The sequence below is a fragment of the Oncorhynchus kisutch genome, linkage group LG25 (assembly GCF_002021735.2).
Source record: "Oncorhynchus kisutch isolate 150728-3 linkage group LG25, Okis_V2, whole genome shotgun sequence".
In the NCBI taxonomy this organism is placed as follows: Eukaryota; Metazoa; Chordata; class Actinopteri; order Salmoniformes; family Salmonidae; genus Oncorhynchus; species Oncorhynchus kisutch.
The window spans coordinates 1,471,270-1,497,423 of NC_034198.2; the positions used below are offsets into that span (position 1 = coordinate 1,471,270).

Below are 26,154 nucleotides of genomic sequence, written 5' to 3' on the forward strand. Positions count from 1 at the left end.
ACCATATGAATAAGGGTTATACACATACCATATGAATAAGGGTTATACACATACCATATGAATAAGGGTTATACACATACCATATGAATAAGGGTTATACACATACCATATGAATAAGGGTTATACACATACCATATGAATAAGGGTTATACACATACCATATGAATAAGGTTATACACATACCATATGAATAAGGGTTGCTGTAGTTCAGAATGCACTATAAAGGGTTATACACATACCATATGAATAAGGGTTATACACATACCATATGAATAAGGGTTATACACATACCATATGAATAAGGGTTATACACATACCATATGAATAAGGGTTATACACATACCATATGAATAAGGGGTTATACACATACCATATGAATAAGGGTTATCCACATACCATATGAATAAGGGTTATACACATACCATATGAATAAGGGGTTATACACATACCATATGAATAAGGGTTATCCACATACCATATGAATAAGGGTTATACACATACCATATGAATAAGGGGTTATAACAACATACCATATGAATAAGGGTTATCCACATACCATATGAATAAGGGTTATATACACATACCATATGAATAAGGGGTTATACACATACCATATGAATAAGGGGTTATCCCATACCATATGAATAAGGGTTATACACATACCATATGAATAAGGGGTTATACACATACCATATGAATAAGGGGTTATACACATACCCATATGAATAAGGGGTTATACACATACCATATGAATAAGGGGGTTATACACATACCATATGAATAAGGGTTATACACATACCATATGAATAAGGGGTTATACACATACCATATGAATAAGGGGTTATACACATACCATATGAATAAGGGGTGTGAATATGTTCAGAATGCACTATATTCCGAAAGGGTTACACCATATGAATAAGGGTTATCCACATCCCATTGAGATAGCAGGGTTAATACACCATGAACATATGAATAAGGGTTATCACATACCATATGAATAAGGGTTATCCACATACCATATGAAATAAGGGTTATACACATACCATATGAATACGGGTTATACACATACCATATGAATAAGGGTTGCTTGTAGTTCAGAATGCACTATATTCCAAAAGGGTTATACACTACCATATGAATAAGGGTTATACACATACCATATGAATAAGGGTTATACACATACCATATGAATAAGGGTTATCCACATACCATATGAATAAGGGTTGCTGTAGTTCAGAATGCACTATAAAGGGTTATACACATACCATATGAATAAGGGTTGCTGTAGTTCAGAATGCACTATAAAGGGTTATACACATACCATATGAATAAGGGTTATCCACATACCATATGAATAAGGGTTATCCACATACCATATGAATAAGGGTTGCTGTAGTTCAGAATGCACTATAAAGGGTTATACACATACCATATGAATAAGGGTTGCTGTAGTTCAGAATGCACTATAAAGGGTTATACACATACCATATGAATAAGGGTTATACACATACCATATGAATAAGGGTTATACACATACCATATGAATAAGGGTTATCCACATACCATATGAATAAGGGTTATACACATACCATATGAATAAGGGTTATACACATACCATATGAATAAGGGGTTATACACCATATGAATAAGGGTTATACACATACCATATGAATAAGGGTTATACACATACCATATGAATAAGGGTTATACACATACCATATGAATAAGGGTTATACACATACCATATGAATAAGGGTTATACACATACCATATGAATAAGGGTTATACACAACCCATATGAATAAGGGTTATACACATACCATATGAATAAGGGTTATACACAACCCATATGAATAAGGGTTATACACATACCATATGAATAAGGGGTTATCCACATACCATATGAATAAGGGGTTATACACATACCATATGAATAAGGGGTTATCCACATACCATATGAATAAGGGTTATACACATACCATATGAATAAGGGTTATACACCATATGAATAAGGGTTATACACATACCATATGAATAAGGGTTATACACATACCATATGAATAAGGGTTATACACATACCATATGAATAAGGGTTATACACATACCATATGAATAAGGGTTATACACATACCATATGAATAAGGGTTATACACATACCATATGAATAAGGGGTTATACACATACCATATGAATAAGGGTTATACACATACCATATGAATAAGGGTTATACACATACCATATGAATAAGGGTTATACACATACCATATGAATAAGGGTTATCCACATACCATATGAATAAGGGTTATACACATACCATATGAATAAGGGTTATACACATACCATATGAATAAGGGTTATACACATACCATATGAATAAGGGTTATACACATACCATATGAATAAGGGTTATACACATACCATATGAATAAGGGTTATACACATACCATATGAATAAGGGTTATACACATACCATATGAATAAGGGTTATACACATACCATATGAATAAGGGTTATACACATACCATATGAATAAGGGTTATACACATACCATATGAATAAGGGTTATACACATACCATATGAATAAGGGTTATACACATACCATATGAATAAGGGTTATACACATACCATATGAATAAGGGTTATACACATACCATATGAATAAGGGTTATACACATACCATATGAATAAGGGTTATACACATACCATATGAATAAGGGTTATACACATACCATATGAATAAGGGTTATACACATACCATATGAATAAGGGTTATACACATACCATATGAATAAGGGTTATACACATACCATATGAATAAGGGTTATACACATACCATATGAATAAGGGTTATACACATACCATATGAATAAGGGTTATACACATACCATATGAATAAGGGTTATACACATACCATATGAATAAGGGTTATACACATACCATATGAATAAGGGTTATCCACATACCATATGAATAAGGGTTATACACATACCATATGAATAAGGGTTATCCACATACCATATGAATAAGGGTTATCCACATACCATATGAATAAGGGTTATACACATACCATATGAATAAGGGTTATACACATACCATATGAATAAGGGGTTATACACATACCATATGAATAAGGGTTATACACATACCATATGAATAAGGGTTATACACATACCATATGAATAAGGGTTATACACATACCATATGAATAAGGGTTATACACATACCATATGAATAAGGGTTATACACATACCATATGAATAAGGGTTATACACATACCATATGAATAAGGGTTATACACATACCATATGAATAAGGGTTATACACATACCATATGAATAAGGGTTATACACATACCATATGAATAAGGGTTATACACATACCATATGAATAAGGGTTATACACATACCATATGAATAAGGGTTATACACATACCATATGAATAAGGGTTGCTGTAGTTCAGAATGCACTATAAAGGGTTATACACATACCATATGAATAAGGGTTGCTGTAGTTCAGAATGCACTATAAAGGGTTATACACATACCATATGAATAAGGGTTATACACATACCATATGAATAAGGGTTATACACATACCATATGAATAAGGGTTATCCACATACCATATGAATAAGGGTTATACACATACCATATGAATAAGGGTTATACACATACCATATGAATAAGGGGTTATACACCATATGAATAAGGGTTATACACATACCATATGAATAAGGGTTATACACATACCATATGAATAAGGGTTATACACATACCATATGAATAAGGGTTATACACATACCATATGAATAAGGGTTATACACATACCATATGAATAAGGGTTATACACATACCATATGAATAAGGGTTATACACAACCCATATGAATAAGGGTTATACACATACCATATGAATAAGGGTTATACACAACCATATGAATAAGGGTTATACACATACCATATGAATAAGGGTTATCCACATACCATATGAATAAGGGTTATACACATACCATATGAATAAGGGTTATCCACATACCATATGAATAAGGGTTATACACATACCATATGAATAAGGGTTATACACCATATGAATAAGGGTTATACACATACCATATGAATAAGGGTTATACACATACCATATGAATAAGGGTTATACACATACCATATGAATAAGGGTTATACACATACCATATGAATAAGGGTTATACACATACCATATGAATAAGGGTTATACACATACCATATGAATAAGGGTTATACACATACCATATGAATAAGGGTTATACACATACCATATGAATAAGGGTTATACACATACCATATGAATAAGGGTTATCCACATACCATATGAATAAGGGTTATACACATACCATATGAATAAGGGTTATACACATACCATATGAATAAGGGTTATACACATACCATATGAATAAGGGTTATACACATACCATATGAATAAGGGTTATACACATACCATATGAATAAGGGTTATCCACATACCATATGAATAAAGGGTTATACACATACCATATGAATAAGGGTTATACACATACCATATGAATAAGGGTTATACACATACCATATGAATAAGGGTTATACACATACCATATGAATAAGGGTTATACACATACCATATGAATAAGGGTTATACACATACCATATGAATAAGGGTTATACACATACCATATGAATAAGGGTTATACACATACCATATGAATAAGGGTTATACACATACCATATGAATAAGGGTTATACACATACCATATGAATAAGGGTTATACACATACCATATGAATAAGGGTTATACACATACCATATGAATAAGGGTTATACACATACCATATGAATAAGGGTTATACACATACCATATGAATAAGGGTTATACACATACCATATGAATAAGGGTTATACACATACCATATGAATAAGGGTTATACACATACCATATGAATAAGGGTTATACACATACCATATGAATAAGGGTTATACACATACCATATGAATAAGGGTTATACACATACCATATGAATAAGGGTTATACACATACCATATGAATAAGGGTTATACACATACCATATGAATAAGGGTTATACACATACCATATGAATAAGGGTTATACACATACCATATGAATAAGGGTTATACACATACCATATGAATAAGGGTTATCCACATACCATATGAATAAGGGTTATACACATACCATATGAATAAGGGTTATCCACATACCATATGAATAAGGGTTATCCACATACCATATGAATAAGGGTTATACACATACCATATGAATAAGGGTTATACACATACCATATGAATAAGGGTTATACACATACCATATGAATAAGGGTTATACACATACCATATGAATAAGGGTTATACACATACCATATGAATAAGGGTTATACACATACCATATGAATAAGGGTTATACACATACCATATGAATAAGGGTTATACACATACCATATGAATAAGGGTTATACACATACCATATGAATAAGGGTTATACACATACCATATGAATAAGGGTTATACACATACCATATGAATAAGGGTTATACACATACCATATGAATAAGGGTTATACACATACCATATGAATAAGGGTTATACACATACCATATGAATAAGGGTTATCCACATACCATATGAATAAGGGTTATACACATACCATATGAATAAGGGTTATACACATACCATATGAATAAGGGTTATACACATACCATATGAATAAGGGTTATACACATACCATATGAATAAGGGTTATACACATACCATATGAATAAGGGTTATACACATACCATATGAATAAGGGTTATCCACATACCATATGAATAAGGGTTATACACATACCATATGAATAAGGGTTATACACATACCATATGAATAAGGGTTATACACATACCATATGAATAAGGGGTTATACACATACCATATGAATAAGGGTTATACACATACCATATGAATAAGGGTTATCCACATACCATATGAATAAGGGGTTATCCACATACCATATGAATAAGGGTTATACACATACCATATGAATAAGGGTTATACACATACCATATGAATAAGGGTTATACACATACCATATGAATAAGGGTTATACACATACCATATGAATAAGGGTTGCTGTAGTTCAGAATGCACTATAAAGGGTTATCCACATACCATATGAATAAGGGTTATACACATACCATATGAATAAGGGTTATCCACATACCATATGAATAAGGGGTTATCCACATACCATATGAATAAGGGTTATACACATACCATATGAATAAGGGTTATACACATACCATATGAATAAGGGTTATACACATACCATATGAATAAGGGTTATACACATACCATATGAATAAGGGTTATACACATACCATATGAATAAGGGTTATACACATACCATATGAATAAGGGTTATACACATACCATATGAATAAGGGTTATACACATACCATATGAATAAGGGTTATACACATACCATATGAATAAGGGTTATACACATACCATATGAATAAGGGTTATACACATACCATATGAATAAGGGTTATACACATACCATATGAATAAGGGTTATACACATACCATATGAATAAGGGTTATACACATACCATATGAATAAGGGTTATACACATACCATATGAATAAGGGTTATACACATACCATATGAATAAGGGTTATACACATACCATATGAATAAGGGTTATACACATACCATATGAATAAGGGTTATACACATACCATATGAATAAGGGTTATACACATACCATATGAATAAGGGTTATACACATACCATATGAATAAGGGTTATACACATACCATATGAATAAGGGTTATCCACATACCATATGAATAAGGGTTATCCACATACCATATGAATAAGGGTTATACACATACCATATGAATAAGGGGTTATACACATACCATATGAATAAGGGTTATACACATACCATATGAATAAGGGTTATACACATACCATATGAATAAGGGTTATACACATACCATATGAATAAGGGTTATACACATACCATATGAATAAGGGTTATACACATACCATATGAATAAGGGGTTATACACATACCATATGAATAAGGGGTTATACACATACCATATGAATAAGGGGTGTGAATATGTTCAGAATGCACTATATTCCGAAAGGGTTACACCATATGAATAAGGGTTATCCACATACCATATGAATAAGGGTTATACACATACCATATGAATAAGGGTTATCCACATACCATATGAATAAGGGTTATACACATACCATATGAATAAGGGTTACAATACCATATGAATAAGGGTTATACACATACCATATGAATAAGGGTTGCTGTAGTTCAGAATGCACTATATTCCAAAAGGGTTATACACATACCATATGAATAAGGGTTATACACATACCATATGAATAAGGGTTATACACATACCATATGAATAAGGGTTATCACACATACCATATGAATAAGGGTTGCTTAGTTTCAGAATGCACTATAAAGGTTATACACATACCATATGAATAAGGGTTGCTGTAGTTCAGAATGCACTATAAAGGGTTATACACATACATATGAATAAGGGTTATCCACATACCATATGAATAAGGGTTATCCACATACCATATGAATAAGGGTTGCTGTAGTTCAGAATGCACTATAAAGGGTTATACACATACCATAATGAATAAGGGTTGCTGTAGTTCAGAATGCACTATAAAGGGTTATACACATACCATATGAATAAGGGTTATACACATACCATATGAATAAGGGTTATACACATACCATATGAATAAGGGTTATCCACATACCATATGAATAAGGGTTATACACATACCATATGAATAAGGGTTATACACATACCATATGAATAAGGGGTTATACACCATATGAATAAGGGTTATACACATACCATATGAATAAGGGTTATACACATACCATATGAATAAGGGTTATACACATACCATATGAATAAGGGTTATACACATACCATATGAATAAGGGTTATACACATACCATATGAATAAGGGTTATACACATACCATATGAATAAGGGTTATACACAACCCATATGAATAAGGGTTATACACATACCATATGAATAAGGGTTATACACAACCCATATGAATAAGGGTTATACACATACCATATGAATAAGGGGTTATCCACATACCATATGAATAAGGGGTTATACACATACCATATGAATAAGGGGTTATCCACATACCATATGAATAAGGGTTATACACATACCATATGAATAAGGGTTATACACCATATGAATAAGGGTTATACACATACCATATGAATAAGGGTTATACACATACCATATGAATAAGGGTTATACACATACCATATGAATAAGGGTTATACACATACCATATGAATAAGGGTTATACACATACCATATGAATAAGGGTTATACACATACCATATGAATAAGGGTTATACACATACCATATGAATAAGGGTTATACACATACCATATGAATAAGGGTTATACACATACCATATGAATAAGGGTTATCCACATACCATATGAATAAGGGTTATACACATACCATATGAATAAGGGGTTATACACATACCATATGAATAAGGGTTATACACATACCATATGAATAAGGGTTATACACATACCATATGAATAAGGGTTATACACATACCATATGAATAAGGGTTATCCACATACCATATGAATAAGGGTTATACACATACCATATGAATAAGGGTTATACACATATGAAATAAGGGTTTATCACCATACCCATATGGAATAAGGGTTATACACATACCATATGAATAAGGGTTATACACATACCATATGAATAAGGGTTATACACATACCATATGAATAAGGTTTATACACATACCATATGAATAAGGGTTATACACATACCATATGAATAAGGGTTATACACATACCATATGAAAAGGTTATACACATACCATATGAATAAGGGTTATACACATACCATATGAATAAGGGTTATACACATACCATATGAATAAAGGTTATACACATACCATATGAATAAGGGTTATACACATACCATATGAATAAGGGTTATACACTACCATATGAATAAGGGTTATACACATACCATATGAATAAGGGTTATACACATACCATATGAATAAGGGTTATACACATACCATATGAATAAGGGTTATACACATACCATATGAATAAGGGTTATACACATTACCATATGAATAAGGGTTATACACATACCATATGAATAAGGGTTATACACATACCATATGAATAAGGGTTATACACATACCATATGAATAAGGGTTATACACATACCATATGAATAAGGGTTATACACATACCATATGAATACAGGGTTATAACACATACCATAATGAATAAGGGTTATCACATACCATATGAATAAGGGTTATACACATACCATATGAATAAGGGTTATCCACATACCATATGAATAAGGGTTATCCACATACCACATACCATATGAATAAGGGTTATCCACATACCATATGAATAAGGGTTATACACATACCATATGAATAAGGGTTATACACATACCATATGAATAAGGGGTTATACACATACCATATGAATAAGGGTTATACACATACCATATGAATAAGGGTTATACACATACCATATGAATAAGGGTTATACACATACCATATGAATAAGGGTTATACACATACCATATGAATAAGGGTTATACACATACCATATGAATAAGGGTTATACACATACCTAGATGTGTATAAGAGACAGGTTATACACATACCATATGAATAAGGGTTATACACATACCATATGAATAAGGTTATACACATACCATATGAATAAGGGTTATACACATACCATATGAATAAGGGGTTATACACATACCATATGAATAAGGGGTTATCCACATACCATATGAATAAGGGTTATCACATACCATATGATAAGGGTTATACACATACCATATGAATAAGGGTTATACACATACCATATGAATAAGGGTTATACACATACCATATGAATAAGGGTTATACACATACCATATGAATAAGGGTTATCCACATACCATATGAATAAGGGGTTATCCACATACCATATGAATAAGGGTTATACACATACCATATGAATAAGGGTTATACACATACCATATGAATAAGGGTTATACCACATACCATATGAATAAGGGGTTATACACATACCATATGAATAAGGGTTATACACATACCATATGAATAAGGGTTATCCACATACCATATGAATAAGGGGGTTATCCACATACCATGATGAATGAAGGGTTATACCATACCATATGAATAAGGGTTATACACATACCATATGAATAAGGGTTATACACATACCATATGAATAAGGGTTATCACCATACCATATGAATAAGGGTTGCTGTAGTTCAGAATGCACTATAAAGGTTATCCACATACCATATGAATAAGGGTTATACACATACCATATGAAAAGGGTATCCACATACCATATGAATAAGGGGTTATCCACATACCATATGAATAAGGGTTATACACATACCATATGAATAAGGGTTATACACATACCATATGAATAAGGGTTATACACATACCATATGAATAAGGGTTATACACATACCATATGAATAAGGGTTATACACATACCATATGAATAAGGGTTATACACATACCATATGAATAAGGGTTATACACATACCATATGAATAAGGGTTATACACATACCATATGAATAAGGGTTATACACATACCATATGAATAAGGGTTATACACATACCATATGAATAAGGGTTATACACATACCATATGAATAAGGGTTATACACATACCATATGAATAAGGGGTTATACACATACCATATGAATAAGGGTTATACACATACCATATGAATAAGGGTTATACACATACCATATGAATAAGGGTTATACACATACCATATGAATAAGGGTTATACACATACCATATGAATAAGGGTTATACACATACCATATGAATAAGGGTTATACACATACCATATGAATAAGGGTTATACACATACCATATGAATAAGGGTTATACACATACCATATGAATAAGGGTTATCCACATACCATATGAATAAGGGTTATCCACATACCATATGAATAAGGGTTATACACATACCATATGAATAAGGGGTTATACACATACCATATGAATAAGGGTTATACACATACCATATGAATAAGGGTTATACACATACCATATGAATAAGGGTTATCCACATACCATATGAATAAGGGTTATACACATACCATATGAATAAGGGTTATACACATACCATATGAATAAGGGTTATACACATACCATATGAATAAGGGTTATACACATACCATATGAATAAGGGGTTATACACATACCATATGAATAAGGGTTATACACATACCATATGAATAAGGGTTATACACATACCATATGAATAAGGGTTATACACATACCATATGAATAAGGGTTATACACATACCATATGAATAAGGGTTATACACCATATGAATAAGGGTTATACACCATATGAATAAGGGTTATACACATACCATATGAATAAGGGTTATACACATACCATATGAATAAGGGTTATAACACATACCATATGAATAAGGGTTATACACATACCATATGAATAAGGGTTATACACATTACCATATGAATAAGGGTTATACCACATACCATATGAATAAGGGTTATACACCTACCATATGGAATAAGGGTTATACACATACCATATGAATAAGGGTTATACACATACCATATGAATAAGGGTTATACACATACCATATGAATAAGGGTTATACACATACCATATGAATAAGGGTTATACACATACCATATGAATAAGGGGTTATACACATACCATATGAATTAAGGGTTATCCACATACCATATGAATAAGGGTTATCCACATACCATATGAATTAGGGTTATCCAACATACCATATGAATAAGGGTTATACACATACCATATGAATAAGGGTTATACACATACCATATGAATAAGGGTTATACCACCATATGAATAAGGGTTATACACCATATGAATAAGGGTTATACACATACCATATGAATAAGGGTTATACACATACCATATGAATAAGGGTTATACACATACCATATGAATAAGGGGTTATACACATACCATATGAATAAGGGTTATACACATACCATATGAATAAGGGTTATACACATACCATATGAATAAGGGTTATCCACATACCATATGAATAAGGGTTATACACATACCATATGAATAAGGGTTATCCACATACCATATGAATAAGGGTTATACACATACCATATGAATAAGGGTTATCCACATACCATATGAATAAGGTTATCCACATACCATATGAATAAGGGTTATACACATACCATATGAATAAGGGTTATACACATACCATATGAATAAGGGTTATACACCCATATGAATAAGGGTTATACACCATATGAATAAGGGTTATACACATACCATATGAATAAGGGTTATACACATACCATATGAATAAGGGTTATACACATCACCATATGAATAAGGGTTATACACTACCATATGAATAAGGGTTATACACCATATGAATAAGGGTTATACACATACCATGAATAAGGGGTTTATACACATACCATATGAATAAGGGTTATACACCATATGAAATAAGGGTTATACACACATATGAATAAGGGTTATACACATACCCATCTGAATAAGGGTATACACATACCATATGAATAAGGGTTATACACATACCATATGAATAAGGGTTATACACATACCATATGAATAAGGGTTATACACATACATATGAATAAGGGTTATACACATACCATATGAATAAGGGTTATACCACATACCATATGAATAAGGGTTATACACATACATATGATAAGGGTTATACACATACCATATGCATAAGGGTATACCCATACCATATGAATAAGGGTTATACACATACCCATATGAATAAGGGGTTATCACATACATATGAATAAGGGGTTATACACATACCATGAATAAGGGTTTACACATACCATCTGAATACAGGGTTATAACATACCATATGAATAAGGGTTATACACATACCATATGAATAAGGGTTATACACATACCATATGAATAAGGGTTATACCACATACCATATGAATAAGAGACAGGGGTTATACACATACCATATGAATAAGGGTTATACACATACCATATGAATAAGGGTTATACACATACCATATGAATAAGGGTTATACACATAACCATATGAATAGGGTTTATACACATACCATATGAATAGGGTTATACACATACCATATGAATAAGGGTTATACACCTACCATATGATAAGGTATACACATACCATATGAATAAGGGTTATACACATACCATATGAATAAGGGTTATACACATACCATATGAATAAGGGTTATACACATACCATATGAATAAGGGGTTATACACATACCATATGAATAAGGGTTATTACACATACCATATGAATAAGGGTTATACACATACCATATGAATAGGGGTTATACACATACCATATGAATAAGGGTTATACACATACCATATGAATAAGGGTTATACACATACCATATGAATAGGGGTTATACACATACCATATTGAATAAGGGTTCTACACTACCATATGAATAAGGGTTATACACATACCGTATGAATAGGGGTTATACACATACCATATGACTAAGGGTTAACAAATACAATGCAATAAGGTTTATTACCCATACCATATGAATAGGGGTTATTACACATACCATATGAATAAGGGTTATACACATACCATATGAATAAGGGTTATACACATACCATATGAATAAGGGGTTATACACATACCATATGAATAAGGGTTATACACATACCATATGAATAAGGGGTTATACACATTACCCTATGAATAAGGGGTTATACACATACCATGAATAAGGGTTATACACATACATATGCAATACAGGGTTATACCATACCATATGAATAAGGGTTTATACCAATACCCATATGAATAAGGGTTATACACATACCATTGAATAGGGTTTATACACATACCATATGAATAAGGGTTATACACATACCATATGAATAAGGGTTATACACATACCATATGAATAAGGGTTATACACATACCATATGAATAAGGGTTATACACATACCATATGAATAAGGGTTATACACATACCATATGAATAAGGGTTATACACATACCATATGAATAAGGGTTATACACATACCATATGAATAAGGGTATACACATACCATATGAATAAGGGTTATACACATACCATATGAATAAGGGTTATACACATACCATATGAATAAGGGGTTATACACATACCATATGAATAAGGGTTATACACATACCATATGAATAAGGGTTATACACATACCATATGAATAAGGGTTATACACATACCATATGAATAAGGGTTATACACATACCATATGAATAAGGGTTATACACATACCATATGAATAAGGGTTATACACATACCATATGAATAAGGGTTATACACATACCATATGAATAAGGGTTATACACATACCATATGAATAAGGGTTATACACATACCATATGAATAAGGGTTATACACATACCATATGAATAAGGGTTATACACATACCATATGAATAAGGGTTATACACATACCATATGAATAAGGGTTATACACATACCATATGAATAAGGGTAATACACATACCATAATGAATAAGGGTTATACACATACCATATGAATAAGGGTTATACACATACCATATGAATAAGGGTTATACACATACCATATGAATAAGGTTATACACATACCATATGAATAAGGGTTATCCACATACCATATGAATAAGGGTTATACACATACCATGCATAAGGGTTATAACACATACCATATGAATAAGGGTTATACACATACCATATGAATAAGGGTTATACACATACCATATGAATAAGGGTTATACACATACCATATGAATAAGGGTTATACACATACCATATGAATAAGGGTTATACACATACCATATGAATAAGGGTTATACACATACCATATGACTAAGGGTTATACACATACCATATGAATAAGGGTTATCACATACCATATGATAAGGGTTTATACACATACCAGATGAATAAGGGTTATACACATACCATATGAATAAGGGTTATCCACATACCATATGAATAGGGTTATACACATACCATATGAATAAGGGTTATACACATACCATATGAATAAGGGTTTACACATACCATATGAATAAGGGTTTATACACATACCATATGAATAAGGGTTATACACATACCATATGAATAAGGGTATACACATACCATATGAATAAGGGTTATACACATACCATATGAATAAGGGTTATACACATACCATATGAATAAGGGTTATATCACATATGAATAAGGGTTATACACATACCATATGAATAAGGGTTATACACATACCATATGAATAAGGGTTATACACATACCATATGAATAAGGGTTATACACATACCATATGAATAAGGGTTATACACATACCATATGAATAAGGGTTATACACATACCATATGAATAAGGGTTATACACATACCATATGAATAAGGGTTATACACATACCATATGAATAAGGGTTATACACATACCATATGAATAAGGGTTATACACATACCATATGAATAAGGGTTATACACATACCATATGAATAAGGTTATACACATACCATATGAATAAGGGTTATACACATACCATATGAATAAGGGTTATACACATACCATATGAATAAGGGTTATCCACATACCATATGAATAAGGGTTATACACATACCATATGAATAAGGGGTTATACACATACCATATGAATAAGGGTTATACACATACCATATGAATAAGGGTTATCCACATACCATATGAATAAGGGTTATACACATACCATATGAATAAGGGTTGCTGTAGTTTTTATTTATATATACGATTCCAGATCAAATACAAGGAGGACTGGGAGAAGACCAAGTCTAAAACATGTGACATCGGCCTGGACACGCTGACCGTCAAGGCTGCCAAAGCATCTCGGGACCTGGCCAGTGATGTAAGCATTCCCTTCCTGTAGCTGGTCCTCACACAGAACAATCCTTTCTTATGTAATGAGAATGAGATTTTAGTGGATAAGAATGATGGAGGGATTGGTCATCTGATTATACGTGACTGGCTGATGTGATTTGGGTGGTGGCCGTGTGTTACAGATTAAGTACAAAGAGTCCTTCATGAAAAATAAAGATAAGACAAGCAATGTCAGCGACTCCAAGACCCTGCACTCTCTTCAGGCGTCCAAGATGACCAGTGAGGTAAGAATATGAAACACAATAAACATGCTGTTGCACCATATGTATTTGGACAGTGAAGCTAACATTTTTAATTTGAACCTATACTCCAGCAGTTTGGATTTGAGATTAAATGTTTCATATGATAATGATTAAAGCTGCAAGCAGCAATGAAAGGGATACTGGCTTGTTCATTATTAGCTGGGGATTTTAACAAGGCTAATCTGAAAACAAGACTCCCTAAATTCTATCAGCATATCGATTGTGCAACCAGGGCTGGTAAAACCCTGAATCATTGGTATTCTAACTTCCGCGATGCATATAAGGCCCTCCCCCGCCCTCCTTTCGGAAAAGCTGACCACGACTCCATGTTGTTGCTTCCAGCCTACAGACAGAAACTAAAAACAGGAAGCTCCCGTGCTCAGGTCTGTTCAACGCTGGTCCGACCAATCTGATTCCACGCTTCAAGACTGCTTCGATCACATGGATTGGGATATGTTTCGCATTGCGTCCAACAACAACATTGACGAATACGCTGATTCGGTGAGCGAGTTCATTAGAAAGTGCATTGGCGATGTCGTACCCATAGCAACTATTAAAACATTCCCAAACCAGAAACCGTGGATTGATGGCAGCGTTCGCGCGAAACTGAAAGCGCAAACCACTGCTTTTAACCAGGGCAAGGTGACCGTAAACATGACAAAGAGTGCAGCTATTCCCTCCGCAAGGCAATCAAACAAGCTAAGCGTCAGTATAGAGACAACGTATAGTCGCAATTCAACAGCTCAGACACAATAGGTATGTGGCAGGGTCTACAGTCAATCATGGATTACAAAAAGAAAATCAGCCCCGTTGAGGACCAGGATGTCTTGCTCCCAGACAGACTAAATAACTTCTTTGCTCGCTTTGAGGACAATACAGTGCCACTGACATGGCCCGCTACCAAAACCTGCGGACTCTCCTTCACTGCAGCCGACGTGAGTAAAACCTTTAAACGTGTTAAACCTCGCAAGGCTGCAGGCCCAGACGGCATCCCCAGCCGCGTCCTCAGAGCATGCGCAGACCAGCTGGCTGGTGTGTTTACGGACATATTCAATCAATCCTTATCCCAGTCTGCTGTCCCCTCATGCTTCAAGAGGGCCACCATTGTTCCTGTTCCCAAGAAAGCTAAGGTAACTGAGCACTCACTTCCGTCAACATGAAGTGCTTTGAGAGACTAGTCAAGGACCATATCACCTCCACCCTACCTGACACCCAAGACCCACTCCAATTTGCCCCAATAGGTCCACAGACGACACAATCGCAACCACACTGCACACTGCCCTAACTATCTGGACAAGAGGAATACCTACGTGAGAATGCTGTTCATCGACTACAGCTCAGCATTTAACACCATAGTACCCTCCAAATTCGTCATCAAGCTCGAGATTCTGGGTCTCGACCCGGCCCTGTGCAACTGGGTACTGGACTTCCTGACGGGCCGCCCCCAGGTGGTGAGAGTAGTAACAACATCTACACCCCGCTGATCCTCAACACTGGGGCTCCACAAGGGTGCGTTCTGAGCCCTCTCCTGTACTCCCTGTTCACCCACGACTGCGTGGCCATGCACGCCTCAAACTCAATCATCAAGTTTGCGGACGACACTACAGTAGTAGGTTGATTACCAACAACGACGAGACGGCCTACAGGGAGGAGGTGAGGGTCCTCGGAGTGTGGTGTCAGAAAAATGACCTCACACTCAACGTCAACAAAACAAAGGAGATGATTGTGGACTTCAGGAAACAATAGAGGGAGCACCCCCCTGTCCCATCGACGGGACAGTAGTGGAGAGGGTAGTAAGTTTTAAGTTCCTCGGCGTACACATCACGGACAAGCTGAATTGGTCCACCCACACAGACAGCGTTGTGAAGAAGGTGCAGCAGTGCCTCTTCAACTTCAGGAGGCTGAAGAAATTCGGCTTGTCACCAAAAGCACTCAAACTTTTACAGATGCACAATCGAGAGCATCCTGTCGGGCTGTATCACCGCCTGGTACAGCAACTGCTCCACCCACAACCGTAAGGCTCTCCAGAGGGTAGTGAGGTCTGCACAATGCATCACCGGGGGCAAACTACCTGCCCTCCAGGACACCTACACCACCCGATGTCACAGGATGGCCATAAAGATCATCAAGGACAACAACCACCTGAGCCACTGCCTGTTCACCCCGCTATCATCCAGAAGGCGAGGTCAGTACAGGTGCATCAAAGCAGGGACCAAGAGACTGAAAAACAGCTTCTACCTCAAGGCCATCAGACTGTTAAACAGCCGCCACTAACACTGAGTGGCTGCTGCCAATATACTGACACAACTCCAGCCACTTAAATAATGGAAATTGATGTAAAACATTTATCGCTAGCCACTTTATATAATGTTTACATACCCTACATTACTCATCTCATATGTATATACTGTACTCTATACCATCTACTGCATCTTGCCATCTTTATGTAATACATGTACCACTAGACACTTTAAACTATGCCACTTTTATGTTTATATACCCTACATTACTCATCTCATATGTATATACTGTACTCGATACCATCTACTGTATCTTGCCTATGCCGCTCTGTACCATCACTCATTCATATATCTTTATGTACATATTCTTTATCCCTTTACACTTGTGTGTATAAGGTAGCAGTTGTCGAATTGTTAGTTTAAATTACTTGTTGGTTACTACTGCATTGTCGGAACTAGAAGCACACGCATTTCGCTACACTCGCATTAACATCTGCTAACCATGTGTATGTGACAAATTTGATTTGATTTGATATTATCCGTGTCATCGTTCAGCCACAACTAGGTGAAACATAAGATATTACTGTTTTTAGTGACACGTTGGTAGGATAGTCTTGCTGGTATATCATTCATTTGTTTTTCCAATGAATGCACATTGGCCAATAGAACGGATGGTAATGGAGGTTCTCACTTGCCTACTAATTCTCAGCTCGACCTCCGCTGTCTTTTCTTCACTCCCGTCTCTCGAGAAAGCAGTATTTCCGTCGAGTTAAATAAAACAATATTTGTCAGTCGAGGTGAGTAATTGATGTCCAGGAGTTATTTTCGGTCAAAAGAAACGGTAGCAGCAACATTACGTACAAAATACTACAAACAATTGAAGAAAAACGAGCAAATAGCACAATTGGTTAGGAGCCCGCAAACGGTTGCTGCACAGTTATTTCCAGGTCTCTCCAGAGATGTTTGATCTGGTTAAAGTCCGGGCTCTGGCTGGGCCACTCAAGGACATTCAGAGACTTGTCCCAAAGCCACTCCTGCATTGTCTTGGCTGTGTGCTTAGGGTCGTTGTCCTGTTGGAAGGTGAACCTTCGGCCCAAGTCTGAGGTCCTAATCTCTCTGGAGGTTGTCAGGTTGTCATCAAGGATCTCTTTGCTCTGTTCATCCTTCCCTCGATCCTGACTAGTTTCCCAGTCCCTGCCCCTGAAAAACATCCCCACAGCATGATGCTGCCACCACCATGCTTCACCGTAGGGATGGTATTGGCCAGATGATGAGCAGTTCCTGGTTTCCTCCAGACGTGACGCTTGGCATTCAGGCCAAAGAGTTCAATCTTGGTTTAATCAGACCAGAGAATCTTGTTTCTCATGGTCTGAGACTCCTTTAGGTGCCTTTTGGCAAACTCCAAGCGGGCTGTCTTGTGCCTTTTACTGAGGATTGGCTTCTGTCTGGCCACTCTACCATAAAGGCCTGATTGGTGGAGTGCTGCAGAGATGCTTGTCCTTCTGGAACGTTCTCCCATCTCAATGGAGGAACTTTGGAGCGCTGTCAGAGTGACCATGGGGTTCTTGGTCACCTCCCTGACCAAGGCCCTTCTCCCCCGATTGCTCAGTTTGGCCGGGTGGCCAGCTCTAACTTAATTTAAGAATGATGGAGGCCACTGTGTTCTTGGGGATCTTGAATGCAGCATATATTTATGGGTACCCTTCCCCAGATATGTGCCTTGATACAGTCCTGTCTCAGAGCTCTACGGACAATCCCTTTGACCTCATGGCTTGGTTTTTGCTCTGACATGCCCTATATAGACAGGTGTGTGCCTTTCAAGATCATGTACAATCAATTTAATTTACCACAGGTGGACTCCAATCAAGTTGTAGAAACATCTCAAGGAGGATCAATGGAAACAGAATGCACCTGAGCTCAAATCTTAGTCTCATAGCAAAGGGTCTGAACACTTATGTAAATAAGGTATCTTTTTTATTTCATTTGCAAAAATGTCTAAAACCCTGTTTTCGCTTTGTCATTATGGGTTATTCTGTGTAGATTGATTAGAAAAAATATTGAATTTGATCCATTTTAGAATAAGGCTGTAACATAACAAAATATGTGTCTGAATAATTTACGAATGATCTGTATGCAGTAGCATAAAATGCATTTTTGGACTGATCGTTGTTGTGCTGTGCTCACATCAAACTTTATCATCAAAGTCTGACATTCTCTGGATTTATGGTGCCTTAAAGACAACTGGGAACTCAGAAAAAAACAAGGTTGAATCATGACGTCAGTGATCTTCAGGTCGGAGCTCTAGAAAGAGGCCAGAGTTCCCGACTTGGAATTCCCAGTTGGAGCTTGTTTGTTTTTCGAGTTCCCAGTTGTCTTGAACGCACTGAAGTCTGAGATGTCCCAGTTCCGAGTTTCCAATTGTTTTGAACACAGTAGAAGTCATGCTGGATTGACAGCGTGGCCAATGCACTCTGCCTTTTCTGGCCCATTGTGTTGCGCGTGAATGTTTATCCTTTTAAACTTGGAAAAGAGACCCTTTCAAGACAGATGTTTTAAATCCTTAAACCCAGACTTGGACCACACACCCTCTCCGCCGAGTAGCAGGCAGGGGAAGCAAAATCGGGATTGCTTTGCAACTCTTGCAACTGATTCCTTCCAAACCACACATTGCTGAATATGCGATTTCCGACTTGTTATGTAATGTTTATGTCCAATGGCAGATGAGCACCGATACGTTTTATCTATAATTTCTCTTCATGTGACAATGATTGAAAAGGATTTGCCAGTCGATTGTCAACGTGATTCATGGTGATGAATACTTGTCTACTTTGCTAGCTAAGATTCTGAAAGTATGATGTTAACATCTAATGTAAATCTACGGCAGCACCAAAGGGGGCTTGAACTGCCTAGGTCTCCCTGTAGATTCTTTGGTGGCGTAGTGTCCCCATGAATGAAAGAGCACTGAGCCAATCACAATGGCTGTTGCGCCTTCTTCACCACCCACTGCGGTCCCGTCGATGTGAATAAGGGGCTGCTCCCTCTGCTGTTTCCTGAAGTCCATGATCAGCTACTTTGTTTTTTTAATGAATTTTTTTACATTTTTACCCCTTTTTCTCCCCAATTTCGTGGTATCCAATTGTTTTAGTAGCTACGATCTTGTCTCATCGCTACACCTCCCGTACGGGCTCGGGAGAGACAAAGGTTGAAAGTCATGCGTCCTCTGATACCCAACCAAGCCGTACTGCTTCTTAACACAGCGCGCATCCAACCCGGAAGCCAGCTGCACCAATGTGTCGGAGGAAACACCATGCACCTGGCAACCTTGGTTAGCGCGCACTGCGCCCAGCCCGCCACAGGAGTCACTGGTGCGCGATGACAGTACCGGCCAAGCCCTCCCTAACCCAGACGACGCTAGGCCAATTGTGCGTCGCCCCACGGACCTCCCGGTTGCGGCCGAGCCTGGGCGCGAACCCAGAGTCTCTGGTGGCACAGCTGGCGCTGCAGTACAGCACCCTTAAACACTGCGCCACCCGGGAGGCCCTTCCTTTGTTTTGTTGATGTTTGGTGACAGGTTATTTTATGGGCACCACACTCCCAGTGCCCTCACCTTCTCCCTGTAGGCTGTCTCGTCATTGTTGGTAATTGTTATAAAAACATGTATTTAACCTTTATTTAAATACACAAATCAGTTATGAACAAATTCTTATTTACAATGATGGCCTACACCAGCCAACCCTGGATGACACTGGGCTAATTGTGCACCACCCTATGGGACTCCCAATCACGGCCAGTTGTTTTCATTTTTTTAAATCAACATTTTACTGCTTGCATCAGTTACTTGATGTGGAATAGAGTTCCATGTAGTCATGGCTCTATGTAGTACTGTGCGCCTCCCATAGTCTGTTCTGGACAAGCTGTTGTTTGTATGCCTCTGGGAACAACTCGTAAGCACGAAGAATAGCAGCTTTAACAGTGCCATGATCTGAACTCTGGATAAGAGAAAGCAGCATACACTTTCTAAGCCTTTCCCACAAGAACTCTTTGGAGGAGCAGTGACCAAATATGCCATTTTAGGGATGAGGCAATCTGCTCAAACAGAGTAAAATATACATCAACCTGCTTTTGGTTGAAAGGCAGTACAAGTCGGCTGTTCCAACCAAAATCAAACTCTGTTGAGGGTGGCCTGACTGGATTCGGAATGCTTCCAGATCTATCTCCCTTTGTCGCGCTTCCAGCTCCAGCTCTTTAAATCAAATAAAATTGTATTCATCACATGCGCCTAATACAACACCGTGAAATGCTTACATGCCCAACATCTTACAATGCAGTTATTAAAACAAATAATTAAATAGCGGCAGTATAATAACAATAACAAGGCTATGTACAGGGGGTACCGGTACAGAGTCAATGTGGAGGCTATATACAGGGGGTACCGGTACAGAGTCAATGTGGAGGCTATATACAGGGGGTACCGGTACAGAGTCAATGTGGAGGCTATATACAGGGGGTACCGGTACAGAGTCAATGTGGAGGCTATATACAGGGGGTACCGGTACAGAGTCAATGTGGAGGCTATATACAGGGGGTACCGGTACAGAGTCAATGTGGAGGCTATATACAGGGGGTACCGGTACAGAGTCAATGTGGAGGCTATATACAGGGGGTACCGGTACAGAGTCAATGTGGAGGCTATATACAGGGGGTACCGGTACAGAGTCAATGTGGAGGCTATATACAGGGGGTACCGGTACAGAGTCAATGTGGAGGCTATATACAGGGGGTACCGGTACAGAGTCAATGTGGAGGCTATGTACAGGGGGTACCGGTACAGAGTCAATGTGGAGGCTATGTACAGGGGGTACCGGTACAGAGTCAATGTGGAGGCTATATACAGGGGGTACCGGTACAGAGTCAATGTGGAGGCTATATACAGGGGGTACCGGTACAGAGTCAATGTGGAGGCTATGTACAGGGGGTACCGGTACAGAGTCAATGTGGAGGCTATATACAGGGTGTTACGGTACAGAGTCAATGTGGAGGCTATATACAGGGTGTACCGGTACAGAGTCAATGTGGAGACTATATACAGGGTATTACGGTACAGAGTCAATGTGGAGACTATATACAGGGTGTTACGGTACAGAGTCAATGTGGAGGCTATATACAGGGTGTTACGGTACAGAGTCAATGTGGAGACTATATACAGGGTGTTACGGTACAGAGTCAATGTGGAGACTATGTACAGGGTGTTACGGTACAGAGTCAATGTGGAGGCTATATACAGGGTGTTATGGTACAGAGTCAATGTGGAGGCTATATACAGGGTATTACGGTACAGAGTCAATGTGGAGGTTATATACAGGGTGTTACGGTACAGAGTCAATGTGGAGACTATATACAGGGTGTTACGGTACAGAGTCAATGTGGAGGCTATATACAGGGGGTACCAGTACAGAGTCAATGTGGAGGCTATATACAGGGGGTACCGGTACAGAGTCAATGTGGAGGTTATATACAGGGTGTTACGGTACAGAGTCAATGTGGAGGCTATGTACAGGGGGTACCGGTACAGAGTCAATGTGGAGGCTATGTACAGGGGGTACCGGTACAGAGTCAATGTGGAGGCTATATACAGGGGGTACCGGTACAGAGTCAATGTGGAGGCTATATACAGGGTGTTACGGTACAGAGTCAATGTGGAGGCTATATACAGGGGGTACCGGTACAGAGTCAATGTGGAGGCTATATACAGGGGGTACTGGTACAGAGACAATGTGGAGGCTATATACAGGGGGTACTGGTACAGAGACAATGTGGAGGCTATATACAGGGTGTTACGGTACAGAGTCAATGTGGAGGCTATATACAGGGGGTACCGGTACAGAGTCAATGTGGAGGCTATATACAGGGGGTACTGGTACAGAGACAATGTGGAGGCTATATACAGGGGGTACCGGTACAGAGTCAATGTGGAGGCTATATACAGGGGGTACTGGTACAGAGTTAATGTGGAGGCTATATACAGGGGGTACCGGTACAGAGTCAATGTGGAGGCTATATACAGGGGGTACCGGTACAGAGACAATGTGGAGGCTATATACAGGGGGTACCGGTACAGAGTCAATGTGGAGGCTATATACAGGGGGTACTGGTACAGAGACAATGTGGAGGCTATATACAGGGGGTACTGGTACAGAGACAATGTGGAGGCTATATACAGGGTGTTACGGTACAGAGTCAATGTGGAGGCTATATACAGGGGGTACTGGTACAGAGACAATGTGGAGGCTATATACAGGGTGTTACGGTACAGAGACAATGTGGAGGCTATATACAGGGGATACTGGTACAGAGACAATGTGGAGGCTATATACAGGGTGTTACGGTACAGAGACAATGTGGAGGCTATATACAGGGGGTACCGGTACAGAGTCAATGTGGAGGCTATATACAGGGGGTACCTGTACAGAGTCAATGTGGAGGCTATATACAGGGGGTACTGGTACAGAGACAATGTGGAGGCTATATACAGGGGGTACTGGTACAGAGACAATGTGGAGGCTATATACAGGGTGTTACGGTACAGAGACAATGTGGAGGCTATATACAGGGGGTACTGGTACAGAGTCAATGTGGAGGCTATATACAGGGGGTACCGGTACAGAGTCAATGTGGAGGCTATATACAGGGTGTTACGGTACAGAGACAATGTGGAGGCTATATACAGGGTGTTATGGTACAGAGTCAATGTGGAGGCTATATACAGGGGGTACCGGTACAGAGTCAATGTGGAGGCTATATACAGGGTGTTACGGTACAGAGTCAATGTGGAGGCTATATACAGGGTGTTACGGTACAGAGTCAATGTGGAGGCTATATACAGGGTGTTACGGTACAGAGTCAATGTGGAGGCTATTTACAGGGTGTTACGGTACAGAGTCAATGTGGAGGCTATATACAGGGTGTACCGGTACAGAGACAATGTGGAGGCTATATACAGGGGGTACCGGTACAGAGACAATGTGGAGGCTATATACAGGGGGTACCAGTACAGAGACAATGTGGAGGCTATATACAGGGTGTTACGGTACAGAGTCAATGTGGAGGCTATATACAGGGGGTACTGGTACAGAGACAATGTGGAGGCTATATACAGGGGGTACCGGTACAGAGACAATGTGGAGGCTATATACAGGGGGTACCAGTACAGAGACAATGTGGAGGCTATATACAGGGTGTTACGGTACAGAGACAATGTGGAGGCTATATACAGGGGGTACCAGTACAGAGACAATGTGGAGGCTATATACAGGGTGTTACGGTACAGAGACAATGTGGAGGCTATATACAGGGTGTTATGGTACAGAGTCAATGTGGAGGCTATATACAGGGGGTACCGGTACAGAGTCAATGTGGAGGCTATATACAGGGTGTTACGGTACAGAGTCAATGTGGAGGCTATATACAGGGTGTTACGGTACAGAGTCAATGTGGAGGCTATATACAGGGTGTTACGGTACAGAGTCAATGTGGAGGCTATATACAGGGTGTTACGGTACA

At 37.7% G+C, this 26,154-nt stretch overlaps 1 protein-coding gene across 3 annotated transcripts in view; it reads left to right on the forward strand.

Moving 5' to 3' along the window:
* The window catches only part of nrap (nebulin-related anchoring protein), a 120,228-nt gene that overhangs the window by 53,088 nt on the left and 40,986 nt on the right, over window positions 1-26,154 (forward strand). For all 3 annotated transcript variants that reach the window (XM_031805003.1, XM_031805004.1, XM_031805005.1), the window contains 2 exons: window positions 15,973-16,080; window positions 16,235-16,336. In XM_031805003.1, the coding sequence (XP_031660863.1) occupies window positions 15,973-16,080; window positions 16,235-16,336 (210 nt within the window). The remainder of the gene's footprint in view (window positions 1-15,972; window positions 16,081-16,234; window positions 16,337-26,154) is intronic.